The sequence below is a fragment of the Nipponia nippon genome, unplaced genomic scaffold, assembly GCF_047370975.1.
Source record: "Nipponia nippon isolate SJK-2023a ecotype South Korea unplaced genomic scaffold, ASM4737097v1 scaffold_2, whole genome shotgun sequence".
Classification (NCBI taxonomy): Eukaryota; Metazoa; Chordata; class Aves; order Pelecaniformes; family Threskiornithidae; genus Nipponia; species Nipponia nippon.
This window is the reverse complement of record NW_028262336.1, coordinates 85,031,846-85,053,129: the sequence shown is the minus strand read 5'-3', so window position 1 is coordinate 85,053,129 and position 21,284 is coordinate 85,031,846. Positions and strand designations below refer to the sequence as shown.

The following is a 21,284-nucleotide window of genomic DNA, read 5'->3' as shown; positions in this document are numbered from 1 at the left end:
CCTTTATAGGAGATTTCCCAAACCCCTTTTTTGCACTAAGCAATTAAGAAAGCCATGATTTCTGTGAAATCCAAGTCATTTTCAGGTAGGTGATAACAGCTTTCCTAAAATGTTATTGGAAAGAAGCCGATATTGCATATGCAAGGTTAATTTTAATAGTTGGATATATACTGAGTACTTCTTGAATATATAGAAATGCTTATGTTAATTGAAGAGTTTTTCTTCAAGATTCAGAGGAGGTTATGGCTGACAGTAGAACACAGATTGAAATGCATTGCAGACAGTTGAAAGCATCTTTGGCTAAAACTATTAGTATGAAAGGAATGCTGGAATCATTTCCACCCCCTTAGTTGCCATCAGCTATCCTTGCTGTAGAAAAGTTTTATCTCTGGAATGCATATACTTGAACTCACACTTTTCCTACTTTCGAAAATTAACTTTTTTTTTTTCTTTTGTCAATGCAAACAATTGTACCAAATTAAAAATATCTAAATATTTATGAGAATGGGAAGGTACAGGTTTTGCTATTGGATCTTCATTCAAATCCTTGACTGTTGAATGTTGCAAAGTTTTTTTTCTATTAGATATATTCATCCAAATCCCTATTACATCCCAGCCATTGCTAGTATTATGAGTATATTCAAAACAGTAAATATTTACAGCAAATGCACTTAATATAGTCTTGTTTGCTAATTACAACTGTCTCCATTCTTGACAGTGACTATGAGACAATGCTGTTGTTCAAACCGATGGAGTTCCTTCCTCTTTTCGGATTGCAAGAAGTGTTTATTTTAACAGATACTTTAATGAACCACTGGAGCTATGCAGGCAACGCTGGGATGTCTTCATTTTTTGAAGCCTTTAAAGTCAGACTTAAATAAATATTTTTAAGAGAAAAACTAGCTCAATTGGCAGTGAACAGGCTGATGCAGAAATCATACAGTGAGGACAGATGACTTTTTGTTCTTAATGCACCGTGATTGTCAGCACATTCTTACAAATCTCATCTTTGATGTGCTTGTTCATTTCTTAATGGTCACAAAGGGCTGCTCAAAAAATGAAAGCCAAACTTTGGCATCAGGGCCAAGAGACAGCAACAGCCATCCATGCTATCATAGTCATGTTTCTTAAATGTTTGTCACTTCTCTAGCAGCTCAGTCTTGGAGAGAGCAAGTCCAATACAGAGCCAGAGAGCATTTGCAGCTAGGCAAACATGAATGATGAGTCCAATCCTTTAATTCCTTCACTGGCCTTCTTTTATTTGGTGGTATGGACATATCTACAGTGAATTGCAACAGATAAGAGCAGACACAGTTTGGGTTACAGTCAGATATACATTTTTAGACTGAATTTTATCTTTGTACTGCAGTATTTTCTTTCATGAGAAAAATGTATTTAAAATGTCAGTCTTGGCCATTGTCACTTAAAATAAATGTTTTGGTGCTTTATTATGATTTGGTCTTCCATCCACTGTAGCTATTTGTCATTTTTCATGTTATCACTACTGTTGAAGTTCTTGGATTAAAAGCAAGAGCTACATTTTCTTATAAATCACAACAGAATGCCAAAACACAGCTCTGACAAATGACATAATACCAACAGCATGTGTTTTCTGTGAAGTGTGGTCTTTCTATACACAATCTTTAAGGTCAAATGTCCTTACTGAACACCAGATGATGATGCCTCCTGAAATCTGTTGGTGTCAAACTCCTTTTGTGTGGATGCTCAGAGAGTGAGGAATTCATGGAGAACACCACGAAGGTCTCTAAAGGAAAACCTGAGAAACTCAGTATTCTTCATCAGTCAGTTTGTTGATTAATTGGGTGCTATTGACAAAGGTTTTGCATATTTAAGTTTTCACCTTCTCTTGTCTGGGAAAGTTTGGGGCAAGTATCACAATTAAAAAATGGAGTTTCTATTTGGGCTCAACTTCTAGTCTTCCATTTTAAAGGGGAATGTTAAAATGGCACAAAAATATTCCCCTTCATCTCAAACAGGCTGATGATATGAAACTTAGGTGGGAAGAAAAAGAACTGAGAATACAGGACAACAGTCATTCAATATTTTTGCTTGCTTCTGGGTCAAACCCCTCATAAAGGGAAGCCAAAGGAGATAAACATCAACTTTCTAATATGGTGAGGAATATATATTGTCACAAATCAAGTGAACATCGTATTGTTAGTTCCTCAATATACTAAATATCAACGTTGTTGGGCAAAGGTATTTTAGGTTGTTTTCATAAGTAAATAAGGTTTCCATGTACATACAGTGTGTGAGTGTGCATGTCTGTCTGTCCCTCCCAATAATCTTTGAAACTATACACCAATTTTAGTTAAATCTGATGCAAAGATGCAGACCTTAAAGGTATTGCTTTTATTAGAAGTTCAGTAAAACTAGGTAGCTTGTTAGAAGAGAGACCCTGTTCATTCAGCCACTGAGGAAAAAGCTGCAGACAGAGTCTGACCCTTTTGAGAAACATGAAAATCCACATATGTTGGTCTGGATGTAGGTGGAGGACGATGTGATCATCTCAAGATTAGCTTTCGTTCAAAATTTGCATCCTGTCACACATCTAAAAATACAAAAACCACAGACAACACCCCAGGAAATAGGATTCATTAGTCTGACTTTCCTGGAATTACTGTTGTATGTATATATTATAATTCCTTTATCAGATCTGTGATATTTGTTTACAGTAAAAATATACCAAGCTGTTTCATATTAAGGATGAAACTGAATTAAGTTTGGTATACTGGGCTTCTGCAGTCCCTTCAAGGTTGAAGGGATTAAGCCACGAACTTTTCAAGGGAATGGTCTGCACTGAATAGAAGTGATAGCTAAAGATTCAGTCTGTGCTAAACTTTTACATATTTCAGCCTTTCTAATAGCGCTTTAAGTTTCAAAAATTATCCCATACATTCATTTTCAAGACACATTTCTCTGCATTTGCAGATAAGAGCCCCTCTGTTGCAATTAAAAGCAGACAACAGGCTACTCATGATATTAATAAACGACGGACCCTTTTGCAAGACAACAGCTGGATAAAGAAGCGGCCTGAAGAGGAAAGGTAAGAAAGTTATGAAATACATTTCTTCTGTATTTAGTTCAGTATGCTATGTACATTGTGGAGTGTCTACTTTTTCATGAATGGTATCAACCAGAATTACATAAATTTCATCAAATAACTATTATTTGCTTATCTTGATGAGATATTGATTGCCTTTTGGAAGTATTAGACTGCTGAACTTCCACTGACTATGTTTATCACTGGGACTTTTGAGCGCTGAGCATTTAATGAGATGTCAGGCTTCTGTTCTACAAGAAAAATCCCACATTTCATATATTTATGTTGCAAGAATGTGATCTGACTCTTTCTTTTTGCAAGCATGAATATTATAAATCTGGACAAGTTCTTTTAAGGAACTTAAGTCAGAATCAGTTGAAATGTACTGTAATGCAAACTAGGACTTGTATTACAGTAGAAACTCCACTTTTAGACCAGGCCCTCATTATTTGGTCCATGAATAGCACGTAGGAAGAGATAATTCCTACTCCAAAATGTCTGGAGTCATCTAATGCAGAGATATGTAGCTGATGTGGTTATGATGGTAGTGGACAGCTGTGAAATCTGATCGAGGACAGAAATCTTTTGCCAAGAAACAATTTTCTATTTTTAATATTCAAATTTTAACTAACCACTGTCTTTCTTTTGCTTGAAGTGCTGATGAAAACTATGGAAGAGCTGTGCTTAATCAATACAAATCCCAAGATGGCCTACACAGGTACAGTAGAGTATCTGAACACCTTTCTAATGATATTGCCAAAGAAAACTGAGTATCCTTTTACTATATCCTGTTTATAGCAAGAGCTTTCTTTGTTCGGTTTTAGTCTATAGATGTTTCCAGTGTAAATCTGACTTTGATGCCAATAATTGTTAAGTTGATGATTGCAATGGATGCGGGGTTGGATCTGTTGACACCTGGATTGTCTGAGATCCTGTATGATACCTTAATTCAAGAATTATATATTGTTTTATTGGTGATGAGTTGTTTAATAAAAACAGTGACCAAAGTGGCATTTCTAACCTTTTTTATAGCAGTAGCACAAATGAAAAGGAAGATCAGAAAGCTGTACTTGGACGATACAGATCTGATACTACCTTGGACAGGTAGGGCTTTTTCCCGTATGTATTGTATTTTGTGATTCTCATACCTGTGAGAGGTCTTAAAAATAAAAGCATGAATGAACCAGTGGTTTTTTAATTTTTTTTTTTATTTATTAAGCATCTAAGTAGAAGATCCACAACATGCTGAGGCTATGAGTACCAGCACTTAAATACACACTGTGGAAAAAGTGCACTTGTTTGGTTGGATCTTAGCACTGTGTAATTTTGTTTGATGATCCTTATGTCTGCTGTAAGAAACAACAAAAAATTGTTACGTAAAATTTACTTTCTCCATAGAAGTCTGGAACAGAATAGGCTACAGAGCTGTGTGATGTCATCCCTGCATCAGTTCTTCTACAGGCTGGTGAATCCTGCTGTATTTGTTCACTCATCACGAGGAAGGCATTATGTAACTTCAATTTACCTGTTGCTCTTCTTTGTAGCTTTTCTATTTCCACATTAGTCTTTTTGATCTGGGGGTCCCAATCTCCATGCAGGTATTTAAGATGGGAGCACACCTTCTATATACAGAGGCGTATAACAACGTAGTTCATTTGCTATTCTTTCCCTCATACTTCACAATATTGAATTTGCTCTTTTGAGTGCTGCTGAGAATTGAGCTTTCATTTTCATAACATTATCTATTTAACTCCAAGACCTCTTTCCTGCGTGATAATAGCTGGTTCAGAGATCAATTGTTTTTCTTGGCAGGCAGTACTTTGTATCTAAGAAAAGTGAATGTCATCTGCCATTTTAGAGATCTGACATGTTAGCAGATGACTTCTGAAAGCCTTGCCAGTCGGCGTTTGTTTTGACTACCATGAGTTAGTGTCACTGGCAAGCAACATCATTTCACTTTCCTTCTTTTCCAGATAATTTGTGAACATATGGAAAAACACAGGTCTTGTACAGATCCCTCCTTCCACTCTGAAAAATTGTCATTTATTCCAAACCTTAGTTTCCTACTTTTTAACCAGTTACTTATACATGAAAGGACCTTCTCTATTACTACATAGGAGATCAGGTTACTTAAGAGTCCTTAAAGTAGATTTCTGTGAAGCTCTTTGGAAATTCAAGTAGAATACATCAGCTATGTCACTCTTATCCACATGTTCATTGACTTCAAAACAATTTTTAAGGCTTGATTTTCATGCATAGAAGCCCTGAATACTAATTTAGAAGTTATAGGACAATTCCAGTTTCTACGGTGCTGCTGAACAGTGTTGTCCTTGTGTACTCTATCTAGGTCTTTTTGCTTTATGCTGAGATAGTAAGATGTCTGAATTATTTTAGTTGTAAGTTGACTGTCTTTGTGTTTTCATGTACACAAATATCTAACATAAAGGGTTCTTCATATGCAACAGATGACAGAGAATACGAAGAAAGGATTACAGGTGTGAATATACACTTCTGATAACTAATGCGGAGTATGTCCATAAATGGAGTGAATAATGATGGTTCTATCTTGAAATGATCGCAATGAGGAAGCTGTGGTCAAGTTGTTTATTCTTCCTCACTCATCACTGGTCTTCTCAAAACTGTGGAATATAGCCATTCCAGGATTAATTTGTGCACACCCGTTGCCAGCAGGCACTTCTGTAAGGGATGACCACGTGTTCTGCATCTCCTCAAACTTGCAACCTAAGGCATAAAAGGGTGTGGTGATTTATTTTCTATTAGCACCTTTTTGTAGCCTGCAGTCAAATTTGGTACTTCCGCTTCATCTGTGAAGGATGTTCTCCACCAGGTACAATTCCCTTATTTTCTTATAAATTATTTCTGGCAAGCATAACCATAGTACAGAAGTCTCCAGGCTTAGAATAGACCTGTTTGCAGAACAGCTATATTGTTTAGTTGCCTGTGTGAAAAAGCAGCATTCGTTTTTTTTTCCTGTTCAAAACTAAAAGGCAGAGTTGAATATGGAGCACGTTCCTGGAATATAGAATAAAGTCTAAAGGGCTGCTCCTAGTAGACAGTTCTTCAGAAGAATTACCTTGGTATTGGAGATCGCTCAGAGCTGTTTACAGAATTATAGTAAGTCATGTTGTCTATATGGAAAATAATTTTTGTCTAGCTAAGATGCTGTAAAATAGTAGTCTTCTATCCTGCAAAAGGTCTTTAGAAGTCACCTGTTTTCAAGACAGAGATTGGAACATCTTTCCACAGTTCTGCTTTGTATCTCTTGTGGCCATGACTGTAATATTCCAAAAGACAAGGATGTAAAGAATCTGGATCTATCTGGATGAATGTCTCTTTGATAGCTAGTTTTCAAAATGGCAAAATAGTAATTGAAATTCTAATTAAAAAAAAAATCCAAAATAAACTGTTTGAGGAGTATAGGAGTAATTTTGAGTTCTTCTTTGCATGTGTAAATGTGACAGTGAAAACATATCTAAAAGCCATTTTAGGTACAGCTTTTTGCTACCTGGATACTGTCATATCCATGTTCAAAGAAGGCACTGTTTGATATGAATTTTGCCTAACTTGATATCTACAGAATTTGAACATCAGTTTCAGTATTAAGGACCTGGGAGAGAGATGTTGCAGATGGCTAGATGCAATTGCACCATTGGCTGCAAGCACAAGAAAATACCAAACACAGTTAAGTTGTTAACAGAAATCCATACCTTGATGGAGGTGCACATATACTTGTACTAGCATGTAGATCTACATGTCATAACTCAGATGACAATTGCATTGTGCAGATGATCACAGACAGCCTTTCTGGATGGGATGAAAAAAATCCATTTATCTATTTGTTTCTCTCTTATTATTAGCAACGAACTAAATATTTGACAAAAGATGGGAGAGGCCTTAAAAATCAAATAGTGACAATGAAAATTACAGTGCTATTTTTCCAAGTACTAAATGCTACTAAGAAGTCCAGAATAGCTTCCAGGAAGAATAAATCCTAACTGCATTTATAGCAATCAGATCTGAAGAGATGGGACTGAAGTTAATGAGACACTTCCGTTGTCTGCTTTGTTAATAATATAATCCTTTGAAATGGTAGAAATTATTAGAAAATGAACTGAGAGCAAACCAGAAACCACTGTTCAGTCGTGTTATGAACCTGTTTTGCACATCTTGAACACTGCATGCAGTATTTCACTTATGTGAAGAAACTACAATAGAACCAGAAAAAAAATAAAGAGGAAGGTGAGAAAGGATGATCACAGGCATGGAATAGCTTTCATATGTGGAATGTCTGAAGAGACAAAGTTTCCTCAGCTTGGAAAGGAATGATATAAGGAAAGTGAGTAAGGAAGGAATATTTTCTGTTTGTTGCCCTGTAAGATTGAGGAGATACTGTATGAAATGTTTAGGTAATAATTTAAAGGGGAAAAAGAGAAAAAAAAAAGAAAAAAATAATGAAATAAAAAAGAACACTTGTTTTTCCCTTAACACATATATTAATTGTAGGAGTCACCACCACAGGATATTGTGGAGGCCAGAAATTTAAATTGGTTCAGGAAAACATTAGATGGGTAAATGGATCATTGATCCAAAGGTGTCTGTTGGAGACAGCATTCTGGGTGCAAACAGAGGATATTCTTCGACCACTGCTTATCAGAAGCTGAAAAGTTGTACAAGGAGAAGTTAACATTATACTTACCTTTCTTCTTTCATTTTTTCAAAGCTTCTGCTACACTGGGCAGCAGTGGAGTAGGATGCCAGATGGACCCTTTAAGTCTTTAAAATAAGAAAATACAGAACTACTTAAAATATTGTGCTGAAATTTTGAAAATATGAAATGAAACGTGAAAGAAATGCTGATTCATTGGATTGTTGTGAATTAGAAGAAACGCTCATGTTTGCATCTGTAGTAATGCTAGCAAGTTTAGTGAGACCTCTAGTGATCTTTTGAGTAACTGTAACTGCCGGTCACAGACAAGCTGCCCGTATGAGCTAGTTATTTGCACAATTAAATTTAAGTTTTGAAAAAGCCACAGAGCACATGCTGGTGCGGATTCTATCCCAGAGCTCCCTTGAAGACTTTTCATTAAATGCAACAGTATTCTGTGATACTTGGCTGAAGGCGGGATACAAAATGTTTTGTACATAATATTAGATTATAGTTCTAGGATTAATTATTTTGTATCTATAGCTTCAGTTTATAGATGGGAATAGAGAACTAAAATTCAGTAATTTCCATATGCAAATAAGTTGTAGGTCAAAATATGTTTCAGCTGTTTTAGCCAAATATTTAAGTTAACCCTCTCAACTTAGTATTTGTAATCTATTTCAATGTACATAACTATATATTTGAGCTTTTTGGACCTCCCCTGTTCTTATTAAAGGATATTCCATATGTGGGAAGAAAGTTGAAAAAAAATAAGTACTTACACTGTTTCAGCTACAATACCTACATGGTGTTTTCTGTGAAAATTCAGAAAGGTTTTAGGCAATAGCTGCGGAATCCATAAAGGGCTTGAAAAATCACGTGGTTGTTTCTTAGTGTAAATTTCATGGCTTAATAAAATCAATTCAAGCACAAATAATCTAACTTCTTTGATAGATGTTATTCCTGTAGGTCACTACTATGCTTTATCAGGGATTTTATACCAGAGTATTTTCAAACCACATTGATCTCTAAAAGCTGTAAAGAAAACAAGACTGTTGCATCTCTCAAGGGATGGTGAGGGAGAGGGAAAGGGAATGGCTTATGTACTGCTTGACTGAAAAACACTGCTTTCTTTCTAGTATTCTGATCTAATTCAGAGGAGTTGAATAAATTAACTGTTAACAACAATGACACTTGATACAGTATATCAATTAGTGTTTGAACATAACCTTTTAAAATAGTTTTTTTCAGTGAACTACTTAGACTCTTCAGATATTTATGTACTGAATTTGTATTAATTCAGCTTCTGTTCTATACCTGTTTTGATACTGGGGAATTTTCAATCTATACACAGGGCGAAGTGATGCTCCATCTTTTAATTTTATTGAAAGGTTTTTTTTATAAATAAAAGAAAGATCTAGAGTGTGTATTAAAAATGATTTCTGTTTTTGACAGAATTCCAGACAGAAATGATACTGATAAAATAAATAAGTCTCCAACTCTGAATAATAAGCAAAGCAACAGGTATGAGTTTTGGAAACTTTATCATCTAAGTATTATGTATTATAATTTAACATGTATCATGTATCATTTGTCATACATTATCATCTAAGTATTCTGTATTATCATAATTTTGATTACATGTACATACCAAGAATATATAGAAAAATAATTTTTATGGCATATTGCCTAATAGTGTGCTTCATTTTACCACCTGACATCTGGAATGCTGACATCTATATCTAGATTATCATAGAGTCTTTTTATATATATAGGAGAAAAAGGGTGTTTTGGAGGACAATTCATCTAATGTGTCTCAGATATTTTCTTTAGAATAAGAGCAATTTTCCTTTAAAAATGCCTATTTCTCCACATAGATTAAAAGAGACACCAGCTCAGATTACACATTTACTCAGCCTAGCAATTATTTAAGAAAGACAATATTTTAAATATAAAAAATAAAGAATAAGAGTGTTTTGAAAACAGTTCAGTGTGGGTATGTTCTAGACCTCTACATTTCTCTGCATGATTTCTACCAAATATAATACGTATTTCTGAGGAAAGACTACATGAAAAAATTCTAATTAAGCTTTTCAGTGGAAAATGCCATTGAATATTGCCAATGGAAAACATGAGTTCCAAAACATAAAAGTACTTTTTTGATGGACAGGCTTACTGATTTTTCCAGTGGAAAGCTTTTCTTTTGTCAGAAAGTCAGTCTTGTCTAAAACAGGTTGAAACCAATTTTTAATTTAAAATAAGTTACTACAAAATCTTTGACATGTTATTAAAAAAGTTGTTATGATTCAGAGATGGCCAGTTTATATATGTAATATGACTACACAACACTGAAAAATTATTTTCTAAAGAATTTACAGCTCTTACCTAATTGAGATTTTTATTTAAAAAATGAAAGTCAGAAGAGCTCAACCACTATACTTATAAATGTAAAGGGACAAATATATTGCTGTCTGCCTTCATCAGTGTCAGTAGTGTTCTATCAGCAATAAATTACACTGAATATAGTTGCTAGTGAAGACTGAGCACAGCAATTAAATATCATCTTGCAAAGTGTTGAGATATTACTCTGAAGAGCAAATTAGTATCTCTGGCATCTAAAGTTCAAGTGAGGTCATTCTTTTAAATTATGATTTTGCACCACTATGTTGTAAATCATGGTGATGATGACACATGAAACATCACATAAATTGGATTTTATGTTATTTTGTCCAGAGATGACTTTTTAATAGACCTACCATGCATTCTGAAGTGAGACTTAAATGATATATACTTTTTCCTGCCAGAGAGCAATAAAATGATTTGTAAAGCTTTGTTCCTCAGTTATTTGCATTACATTAAGAAATGCAGAGGGCAAGACAATAACTTTTTGATAAACTTTATCAGAAAAATCACTAGCTTGGAACTTATATAGTTAGAAGTATGAGGAATACCGACTCCTTTTACAGGCATATCACAAAATAGAGCAGCATTGACATAACTGTATAAGAAACATAAAATTTAAAGTATGAAAAACAAAGATGTTAATATTTCAGTGGTTGGAGACTCAAGTGTCGGTACAGAAGTCAAGACTTTAAGAAGTCAGAAATCTGGATATCAAGTAAAGACACATCTGTTCCCTAAGCATCAGAATCCCTTACAGTGTCCCAAATCTTGTATCCTTTGAGGTACTTCCAAAATTTCAAGTGGCATATATAAACATAGTCATACCACACACAGTTGTATCATTCTGATAGTAGAAATATGACTTCTTATCATTGTTTTTTTCATTTAAAATGATACACTTATTGAAATTAAGGAACTAATTAAGTATATTTCCTTAACAGACAATCTTTGACTCCTAACGCATCATCCACAAACTCTGCTGCAACTTCTCCAATAAAGAAAAAAAGGTATTTATTATTATTTATTTGGTTAATGGTTCAAAGCTGCACCAGGGGGGGTTTAAACGGGACATTAGGAAGCATTTCTTTACTGAGAGGGCTGTCAAACACTGGAACAGGCTTCCTAGAGAGGTGGTCAATGCCTCAAGCCTGTCAGTGTTTAAGAGGCATTTGGACAATGCCCTTAATAACATGCTTTAACTTTTGGTCAACCCTGAAGTGGTCAGGCAGTTGGACTAGGTGATCATTGTAGGTCCCTTCCAACTGAAATATTCTGTTCTATTCTATTCTACCTGTTGCCAGAGGATATATAACACTCTATTAAACCTCAGTAATGTATCACAATTAAATAAAACAACATTGCCAACTTTCTCCTCTACCATGCTCTAACTCCTCAGCAAGCTTCAAGAATTCATCTTTTGCATGCTGTGGTTTTTTCCATGGGAGTACTGTGTTGCAAGTTTGTCTTTGTAGAAGCAGTATTGTGAGCCCTGCAGACATAGCACGATAGATGCTAGTTCTTTGCTGCAGCTCCTAGCTCAGCAAGCATAGGCCTTTTCAGTATCTAAATTTAAAGCACTGTAGCCCACTGTAATGGCAACCAGCTGAAATCTCTGATGCCAAACTTGACCCTGTGCTGTTGCAGTACATATGAACCACACAGTTTTCTGCATGATACACAGCTAGCTTTAAAAATTTGGATTTCAGATAGTATTACTGGGCAAGTATAATAACAGGGTGTAGAACAATGAATTACATTTTTAATTTAAAATGTACTGCTGGCAATAGCCATATTTTTATGCATTCTTCTCAACTGCAAATTCTGTCCGTTCATGATTTTCTCTTCCATATTTCATGCATAAAAATTGTGATCAGTAGAATTATGAAAGTAGAAATTAAAAAGTCATCATTTTCATATTAACAGCCCTGCTTGTTCGGTGGAAGTTTATGGTGTTTTCAGCCCAGTAGCTCTCTTCAGGCTCACTGAAGATGTGAAGGGCTATCACTGAATTGCACTGTTTATGGTGCAATTGCTTTTTCCTCACACATAATTGCCGGCTTGATAGTTTTGAGGGGGAAAAAAAGAAAAGAACTGAAAGTGCTTGTGATGTTTATGTGACCTCTAATACCAGTCTGAATATGTTTCTTGGGTTGATATTTGTACATTCTATCTGGTTGTCCTTCCCATGAATGATCCATTTATTTGTACCATTCAGGCTGCAGAAAAGACCACCTAGAGTCAGAGAATACATTTTTCACAACAGTAATTAAAATTACTATATATGTTCAGATTCCATTCAATTGTCTGGAAAAGAATGGTCTAAAAAGTATCTCTATGCAGTATTTCAAAAAACTAATAATTTAAGAAAATTTCCAGATATTTCTACACCACTTCTGACATTCTAACATTCATGGTATGCTGTTCAGCCCCATAGCATTAAACTAATATTTAAGAATTTATTTGTTAACACCGACAGGCAATCTTGGATCCCTCCCCCGGTTTCAAGCAGTAAGACCACGACAGAAACAGTGGAAGCTAAATGGTAAGTACTGATGATCGCTAGTTATTTCCTAATTCTTGGCTAGAGCTGATTTTGGGAGCGAGCCAACAGGGTAATTCTTTGAGGGACTGAGTTTGATGAGTAAGATAGCATGGGAAGAGAAAGCATCCCATGCCTAGATACTTGTTTGGGCTCTTAGCAGCTTGATGCCCAGCATTGACTGAGATCTGAGTATCTGAAGTGCCAGCGACTTGAGGTTACATAAGTGTTCCCAAAATTTTTCTACAATACTTGTATGCTTTCTTCATGGTTTTGGTTTGGACTATTCCAGTTACCTCTCCACAAGACAAATCTGCTATAGAACGACTAACCATAAGCGCAGGAATCTATTGGTGCCATTAGGTCTGACAGCAGGAACTAACCCTGGGCCCTTTTGGTTAACACTGTGGACAAAACCTCAAGATCTTCTTAGTCAGCTCTCAGTAAGGCATCCAAGAAATAGTTTAGAAGAAAAGCTCAGGCTAAAGTTACTTGCAGATGAATGTTTAATATTTATTTCTAAAGTTGTGATTGCTTTCTGGCAGATCAGAAAGAGAACAGAGAACATTTCTTGTGCTCTCATCTAAAAGCAGAATATGGATGGTTTCAAACATTCATGAATGAACTGTCATTATATTCTTTGCTTAGGTCCCCTACTGGCTGCAGCATGGCCTTGTGCTTCCCTAATTTTCATCTGGGAAACTTCCAACATGAGTCTCATGCATATCAATGACGAAAATTAAATGAAACAGAAATGAACAGATACATTGTTGTGTTAGGTAGAATTCCTTGGTAGACCATGGCCTAGGGAGTTTATGGAATCTCTGTCACTGGAAGACTTTAAGATGAATCCTTAAAACCAAGTTTAGCAATTATTTTTAACCTTATTCTGTGTATACTTGTCCATCTGTTTGGCCAAGATTCTAAGTCACTCACCACCCAGCAGAAAGATAGCTCCTAGATGCTAAAGTTTATTTTCTTTTAAGTCAGTGCTTACTAGATATTTTTAATATGTCAACTGTGATGAATTTATCTGGCTTCATTTCAATATCTCACTATGATTATGGTAATTTTGAAAGCATAGGATAGGATGCATTCTCTATATGGCATCTGCCCAGGTTCCAACAAAACGCTGGGATTCCTGTGTCCTTCTCAACACTAATTATCCAGTTACTCCTCTACTCTCATAGTCCAGAGAAGACCAAAATACAGGCATATTCTTTATGAAGCTTTCATGACCTTTCCTGGATCATCTAACAACGATGTCACCAAGGACAGTTGGTTAAACAGTGATGAGCATTAAATGATTAATTTGTTTATCTTTTAAAAGTGCCTTGAAGATGTAAAAGCTATTTCAAATTGTGAATATTACTATAACTAATAATAGTCACCAAAGCAAAGCCTTTTACTTGCCTGTGAGTTTCAGGAAATAAAGTGCTACGCATAGATGCTAATAACCACAGTTTTAAAAGGTCACCATTAGTCTTAAAGATGGGTGGAGCAAAGAGCTGTGTCTTTTCTTCAAATATGAGAATGGCTGATTGCTCTGCTGTCCTCTGGAAGGGAGTTCAGCAGTCATGGGTTTGTGGGGTTTTTTTGGTCAGGGTTTATTATTTACTTACCTTTTCTGATTCTGAGACCTGATTCTAGCCTTCTATAGTCAAGCATGACACATAAACTTCTAGAGTGCTTTGCTTCAGTTCCAAGCTGATTAAACACACTTTACAGAACACTTAAAAGAAATTGCAATTGAAGCTGAGAATATAAGCAGCTCACTGTAATTGAGTTTTTGGTTGTGAATTGTGTGCTGAAAACAAAACACTATTGATCAGAGACTGGAGAATGTTAGTTGAAGAATGATTGTCTTAGTAACATATAAAGAATATGATTAGGATTTAGTATTATGCTACTTGAGTTAAACATGTTATGTTCCACATTAAGAAACAAAGAAAAATACCGTCTTGGAAGGAAGGAAAAGTAAAATTAATTGCTGTTGATTGATCTAAAATCTTGCAAAGTTCTTCAATACTAGCATTTTGCTACTTGGTTTCCGAAATGTGTACTCTTTCCTTTCTCTAGGACCACTTCAGAAAATTCAGAGGCTCCAACGACGTATGTCTTGCTTACTTTGCTTCTTAGTAGATTTAGAAATGCAACACACTCCCGTACACAAACTTTGATTATTATTTTACATTTATTTATAATACAAAGACTGTATAATTTTCCTGGGTGGGTTCCTCCATAGTCAATGTCACAGAAGCACATGAAGAAGACTTCCTTCCTTGCAGAACTGTAATTATTTTCACACAGCTTAGAACATTTAATTGGATATTTATTCAATTTGAAAAAACAACTGTAACTGCATAAAAAATTAAAAACTGCTTCACAATTTTAGTTCCACAGTTATATATGTTGCTAATGCAAATACCCCTTTATATTAAACTGATGCTCTAAAGAGAGAGTGAAAAAGAGAACATGAGCAAAGTGAAGAAAAAGAAAGTGGTAAATTAAAAAGCTGTGCACATGCAAAGGCTTCTAATAGAAGGCATTAACATAAGATGAATTGACGTAAAGTACTCCAAACTTAAATTTGAGTGTCTGCAAAGGTTGTTCTAATTTTAGAAAATAAATTTATTAAAGAAATTGATTAATTAAATGTACATTTCACATGGTCTAAATTAGGAAAAGATTACTTAACCAACCTGTAATTTCATGGCTTATAATTAAGACAGCTACACAACTTCTCATGGTTTAGTTGCCATCCTAATAGAAAGATTCTCTAAAGAAGCACGTAACTCTCATTTCCAACTGTATCGACCACCTTCTGCCTTTCTTATAGTTTCTTATAATTTTAGTATTCCCCTAGTGACCAATCTGACTGCTCACACAAATAAGTAAAAATAGGGAAGTGTAATTGTTTACTTATTTAGGTTTTAAAAAATCAGTACTTTTCTAAATAAGTAAAATGTTAGTCTTTACTAAATAAGTAAAATTTATTAGTAGGTAGTAGAAAAGTATTTAAAAGTTCCTTTATTACTAAAATAATTTTGAAACAGTAAAGAAACTCCACTTTATTGCTATGCCTATACTAACAAAACAGCTAGTCTTGGAATATTAATTTTTCAAAAGGCTCAGTGGATGCAGTAATCTAGTGAACTATAGAATTACATAGCTCTTTATATATATATTCTTTATATATATATATAATATCTATAATTCTTGATATATATATATTACATATATTTAAATATTATATATACATTTAAAGAAAAAAACAGAAAAAAGTTTCTCAAAGAAAATCCAAACTCACTGTGGTTACACTTGTAAGAAATATAATATCTACAACGATAACCCATTTAAATGATATAATGTGTTTTAGCTTCTTGTGCCTTAAGTATGTTTTCACCATTCCTATTGCAGTGCTGACTTTTCATCAGAACAGGTGTCCCCTCAGAAACTAAAGACTGATGTGGACAATCAAGCTACAGCAAGGTAACATAATCAGAGATAATCAAAACAATGTTATAATGTGATAAATGTGATATTAAGTACTCAACTTGTTTGATTTCCATATTTGATAGCTCATTTGGACATGGTGTGTCATAAATGCAGCATTTATCTAGTCCTAACAATTGGCCTAGAAGTACAAACTTTCGAGTTCCATCTCATTGACTTGCTAAGTTATCTCAGATGTTTCATTTTTTATTCTTGCAGTCTGTCTAGCCTGCATCATAAAGAGCAGCATATAGATAGTTGCTGCAAATGTTTGGAAACAGATGAATTGCGCGAGTATGGATTATATAGTCTATTTTCTTTGGTCTTCAATAAATTGTGGGAGAGGTAATATCTACACACTACTATGTATATAAAAAAATCCAGCTTGTGCATTGTAGTCGTAACATTTTAAATAGTAAAAACCCAACATGCACCATTTACTGTGACAAAATTAGTACATTCAAACAGATGGACTGGTTCTTGTGGTATGAGTTAGATGGCATATGTACTAATGTATCTTGGAAAGTGTACAGAATATCATGAAAACTATTGGCGGAAAAGACATAGAATTTTTTATTTTTAAACTGAAATTCCAGCAAATTGTAAGGTTCTCTACTGAGGGAGATGTTACATTTTTCAAAGCAATCAGCAATAACCATGCAAAAAATTTGACTCTGTGACCTTGACCAGAATAAAATGCCTGAATATGCAGTTAAAAAGTGAGTGAATTAGAAATAGATTTCTACATATGCACTGAGAATTACAGTAGATCATTTTGCAGTTTTTACCTGGAAATATTAAAGGGTGCAGACACTAAAATTAGTTTAAATTAGCCGATTTTATTTAATCTGATTCATAAAGTACAGTTTTCTGAGGTCCAAAGCCACAGTCTATATTATTTTGAATTGTGCCCCCCTCCTCCAAAGCCCCCGTTTTGTAAAAACAGTACAAAATAATTAAGAAAAAACATCCAAAAGGTGTCTGACAGTGTAATCCCTAGGAAAAAAGCAATGTTTCAGTGAAACATTTTCCTGTCAACAAATGTAGGAGATCTTAGACAATTAAATACGCCACTGTATTAGCTAGGGAAGTCACAGCCATTCTTCACTCCTAAAGGCTTGTTAAGGTCTTACTTAATCCCCACCCTCAATCAGTTCACATTCATCATCCTCTGGTGGTTCTCATTACCATATCAAGCTTTGTATTGCCGTCCTTCCATTGGTGGAGAGCTGGAGGAATATTTTACTCATCTACAAGTTTCTATGGTAACATTGCGCTGCTACAGCTATTTGTGTCAGTATATAAACTATAAGTAGCCTGTAATCTTAGCGGGCAAAATTCAGCCCTCTCTACTGCTATAATTCCTTTACAGTTGGCTGGTGCTTCAGATGTCATCCATCTGCTGCTGAAGTGTCAGCTTCACAAAACTACAGATTTTTGTTAAATTTACGCTAACCAAAAATGCATTAAGCAGCTGTCGGCAGAACTGCCTTCTTTCTATTAAAGATGTCATATAAACACTACACTTTTGGCAAAAACGATTGTGCCACACAAGGGAAGTAAACAGTTACATGAAAAGTATTTCTAGTAATACTGACATTTATTAGAATAATATTTTATCTTACATCCTTTAATTTCCTATTTTTTTATTTAGAATGAAAGATTTTCAGGTCATGCTTTTTAAAGTCATACTTAACTGATTATTTGTCTTTTGCTCAGGGTTCTGATAGGGATGTTAAAGGCATAATGAATTAATTTCAGTATAAAATAAGTGGAAAATGTCAACTGCTTTTCGGTCAAATTGATCAACAATACAAGGAAAATCTTTTGGAAGGGATTTACCCAAAAAGGATGTCAGATAGATACTATCTCTTTTGGCTAAAAGTGTAAGCTTCACTGTGTACTGTTCCATGCAATACCTAAGCCTGATTTTGTTAATGTCAAAAGCAATTTTTGTGCTGTTTTTAAGTACAATAGTTAGGTGTGGTATCCATCTTAAAACACAGAATATGCAATAATATATATAGCATATCTGGAGGCATGGACCTATGGACCTCCACCTTTTGGATATAATTAACAGAAGGAATAGGCATCTCATGATTAGTTAGGGCATCTATAGGTACCCTAGACAACATAAATAAGTAGGCTAGAATCCAGAAAAAGTAAAGATAACCACTGCCTAATAACTGTGTATTTTTCAGAGCATAATAGGTCATCCTCAAAACAGGTCTCTTGGTATTTTATAAATGCAGCAGCATGTCAGCACTGCACTGGATACATAAAGAGATATTTTTCTCATTTACTCAATGGGTCTTTTATTTATTGCTTATAAAGTTCTTCTTGTGTTTTATTTCAATTTCAGTGGAGAACCAAGGTTCTCTGCATTTTTTCCATTATAGAATTGTAGCAACCATTAAATGTAGGTGTTTAAAAAACTGCATTTTTTAAAGAACCATGTTCTGTGGGCAATCTTGTTAAACCACTTCTAACACCCCGAGGGTGTTTAACACAATTTTAGTCAATCTTTCATAAATGATTATACTTAAGAAGCAAAAATGTGTATTTCTATAAAACACTTTTATATCAGGTTCACTTGTATTCAACTACGTTGCTTCCTTGCTTCTGTTCTATACAGAAAGAAAGAGTATGTGGCACAGTGGGACCCATTTAATAGTGCAGTACCAAATGTATTACCACCAAAAGACGCAGAATAATCAGAAAGCCATATTTCCAACAGTTCATAAATTGTAGAAATAATTAAATTATATTTTATTCTGCATAGATATGTCAGAATTTGTGTTGGATGTATTTGAGGAGAAGCTTTTGAGGTAATAGTAACAGGGGATATAGAACTTCTATAGAACTTAGAGAGAGATCTCACTCAGCTCTTAAAGCACCCGTAGTGAGATTGTCTGCTACCAGTGAATGACTATTAGTCTGTAGGGGCACAGGACATATTGTAGAAACTTTTACATAAGCATGAGAAACTCGCTGCTCATGGCTTGGGCGGGCGTACTCTGCTGGGTAAAATGGCTGGATGGCTGGGCCCAAAGAGTTGTGGTAAATGGAGTTAAATCCAGTTCATGGCCGGTCACAAGTGGTGTTCCCCAGGGCTCAGTATTGGGACCAGTTCTGTTTAATATCTTTATCAATGATCTGGACGAGGGGATGGAGTGCACCCTTGGTGAGTTTGCAGGTGACACCAAGTTGGGTGGAAGTGTCGATCTGCTGGAGGGGAGGAAGGCCCTACAGAGGGACCTGGACAGGCTGGATCGTTGGGCCAGGGCCAAATGCATGAGATTCAACAAGGCTAAGGGCCGGGTCCTGCACTTGGGTCACAACAACCCCATGCAACACTACAGGCTTGGGGAGGAGTGGCTGGAGAGCTGCCTGGCAGAAAAGGACCTGGGGGTGTTGGTTGACAGCCGCCTGAACATGAGCCAGCAGTGTGCTCAGGTGGCCAAGAAGGCCAATGGCATCCTGGCTTGTATCAGGAATAGTGTGGTCAGCAGGACCAGGGAGGTGATAGTGCCCCTGTATTCGGCACTGGTGAGGCTGCACCTCGAGTACTGTGTTCAGTGTTGGGCCCCTCACTACAAGAAGGACATTGAGGTACTGGAGCGTGTCCAAAGGAGGGCAACGAAGCTGGTGAAGGGTCTAGAGCACAAGTTTTAGGAGGAGCGGCTGAGGGAGCTGGGGTTGTTTAGCCTGGAGAAGAGGAGGCTGAGGGGTGACCTTATGGCTCTGTACAACTACCTGAAAGGAGGTCGTAGCGAGGTGGGGGTCGGTCTCTTCTCCCTAGTAACAAGCGATAGGACGAGAGGAAATGGCCTCAAGTTGTACCAGGGGAGGTTTAGATTGGATATTAGGAAAAATTTCTTTGCTGAAAAGATTGTCAAGCATTGGAACAGGCTGCCCAGGGAAGTGGTTGAGTCCCCGTCCCTGGAGGTATTTAAATGATGTGTAGATGTGATGATTAGGGACACGGTTTAGTGGTGGACTTGGTAGTGCTATGTTAACAGTTGGACTTGATGATCTTAAAGGTCTTTTCCAACCTAAACAATTCTATGATTCTATGATTCTATGTCTTTTAGGCATGCCATCTACATCAGAGTTAGGTTGAAGAAAATGTCTCAGCTGTGTATTTGTATGTATGTGGGTGACAGAGACAATTTCTAGGGAACAGAAACAAAGAACTAGAATATTTTTCTGACATATTAAGCAAATACTATATGCTTGGCTCTTTAGCATTATATTTTCTATAAAGTACAGTATCCTGAATATTAGTTCTGTACAGAGTTTTTCTCTACTGTACTGCGTAATTCACTATAATTACTCCTGACAGATAGTAGCAACTTCAGATGATGTTGTAAATATATTTGTATTATGCTCCTTTTTAATGATATTGCTATTTGACTTGAGACGTATTGCCATTTTCATTTTAAAAGAGTGTGAAAGAACAACACAATAATTTCCTGTGCTTGAACTACCTCTTGTAACAAGGATGCATTTTTCTGTCTATCAACATTTGACAACTTCGAAGAATGGAAAAAATAAGATACAGATTTTTTTTCAAATTATTTAAAAAATATTAATAAATTGGTATCAGCTTGGAATTTTCCAAACCAAGGGAATTAAGACCATCATGTCAGATCTCCTAAATGAACATTTATTGATAAAACTTGTATTGTTACAGAGCTGCAAAGAGCACAAAACTGATAGAACATGTAGGTGCATTTTGAGGCATTGGCCAATTATATGTTCCCATTACACGAAAAAGAGAAATCTGGTCTATGGAGTGAGATAGGCAATTCCAAACAGCCACTAGAAACATCCTAGAGAATTATCTTAGGTTGGACTAAAGTTTAGATGACCAGAATTAGACGGCATGACTCCCACACCAGGTATTCCTGTGTGACTTTTCCATTGTGATGTCTTTTTTATTTGCTTTCACTTTTTATAGACTATATAATGCTTCAGCAGACCTCTAAAATGTTCTGGGGGACACTTGTGTCATTCAAAAAATGCTGGAAGCAAGGATACTACAACAGAACTCATGTAGGCATACCCATAATTCAGCAGTTGTAACTGCAGCCAGATCTTGCTTTGGCTACAAC

At 35.6% G+C, this 21,284-nt stretch overlaps 1 protein-coding gene across 4 annotated transcripts in view; it reads left to right on the top strand.

Annotated features, from left to right (window-relative positions):
• Positions 1–21,284, top strand: part of SCEL (sciellin) — a 52,551-nt gene that overhangs the window by 7,854 nt on the left and 23,413 nt on the right. For 2 of the 4 annotated variants that reach the window (XM_087757452.1, XM_087757449.1), the window contains exons 3-10: positions 2,953–3,067; positions 3,720–3,782; positions 4,097–4,168; positions 9,186–9,254; positions 11,075–11,140; positions 12,610–12,675; positions 14,752–14,784; positions 16,093–16,164. In XM_087757452.1, the coding sequence (XP_087613578.1) occupies positions 2,953–3,067; positions 3,720–3,782; positions 4,097–4,168; positions 9,186–9,254; positions 11,075–11,140; positions 12,610–12,675; positions 14,752–14,784; positions 16,093–16,164 (556 nt within the window). The remainder of the gene's footprint in view (positions 1–2,952; positions 3,068–3,719; positions 3,783–4,096; positions 4,169–9,185; positions 9,255–11,074; positions 11,141–12,609; positions 12,676–14,751; positions 14,785–16,092; positions 16,165–21,284) is intronic. The other 2 variants (XM_087757450.1, XM_087757451.1) reach the window with 2 other exon arrangements.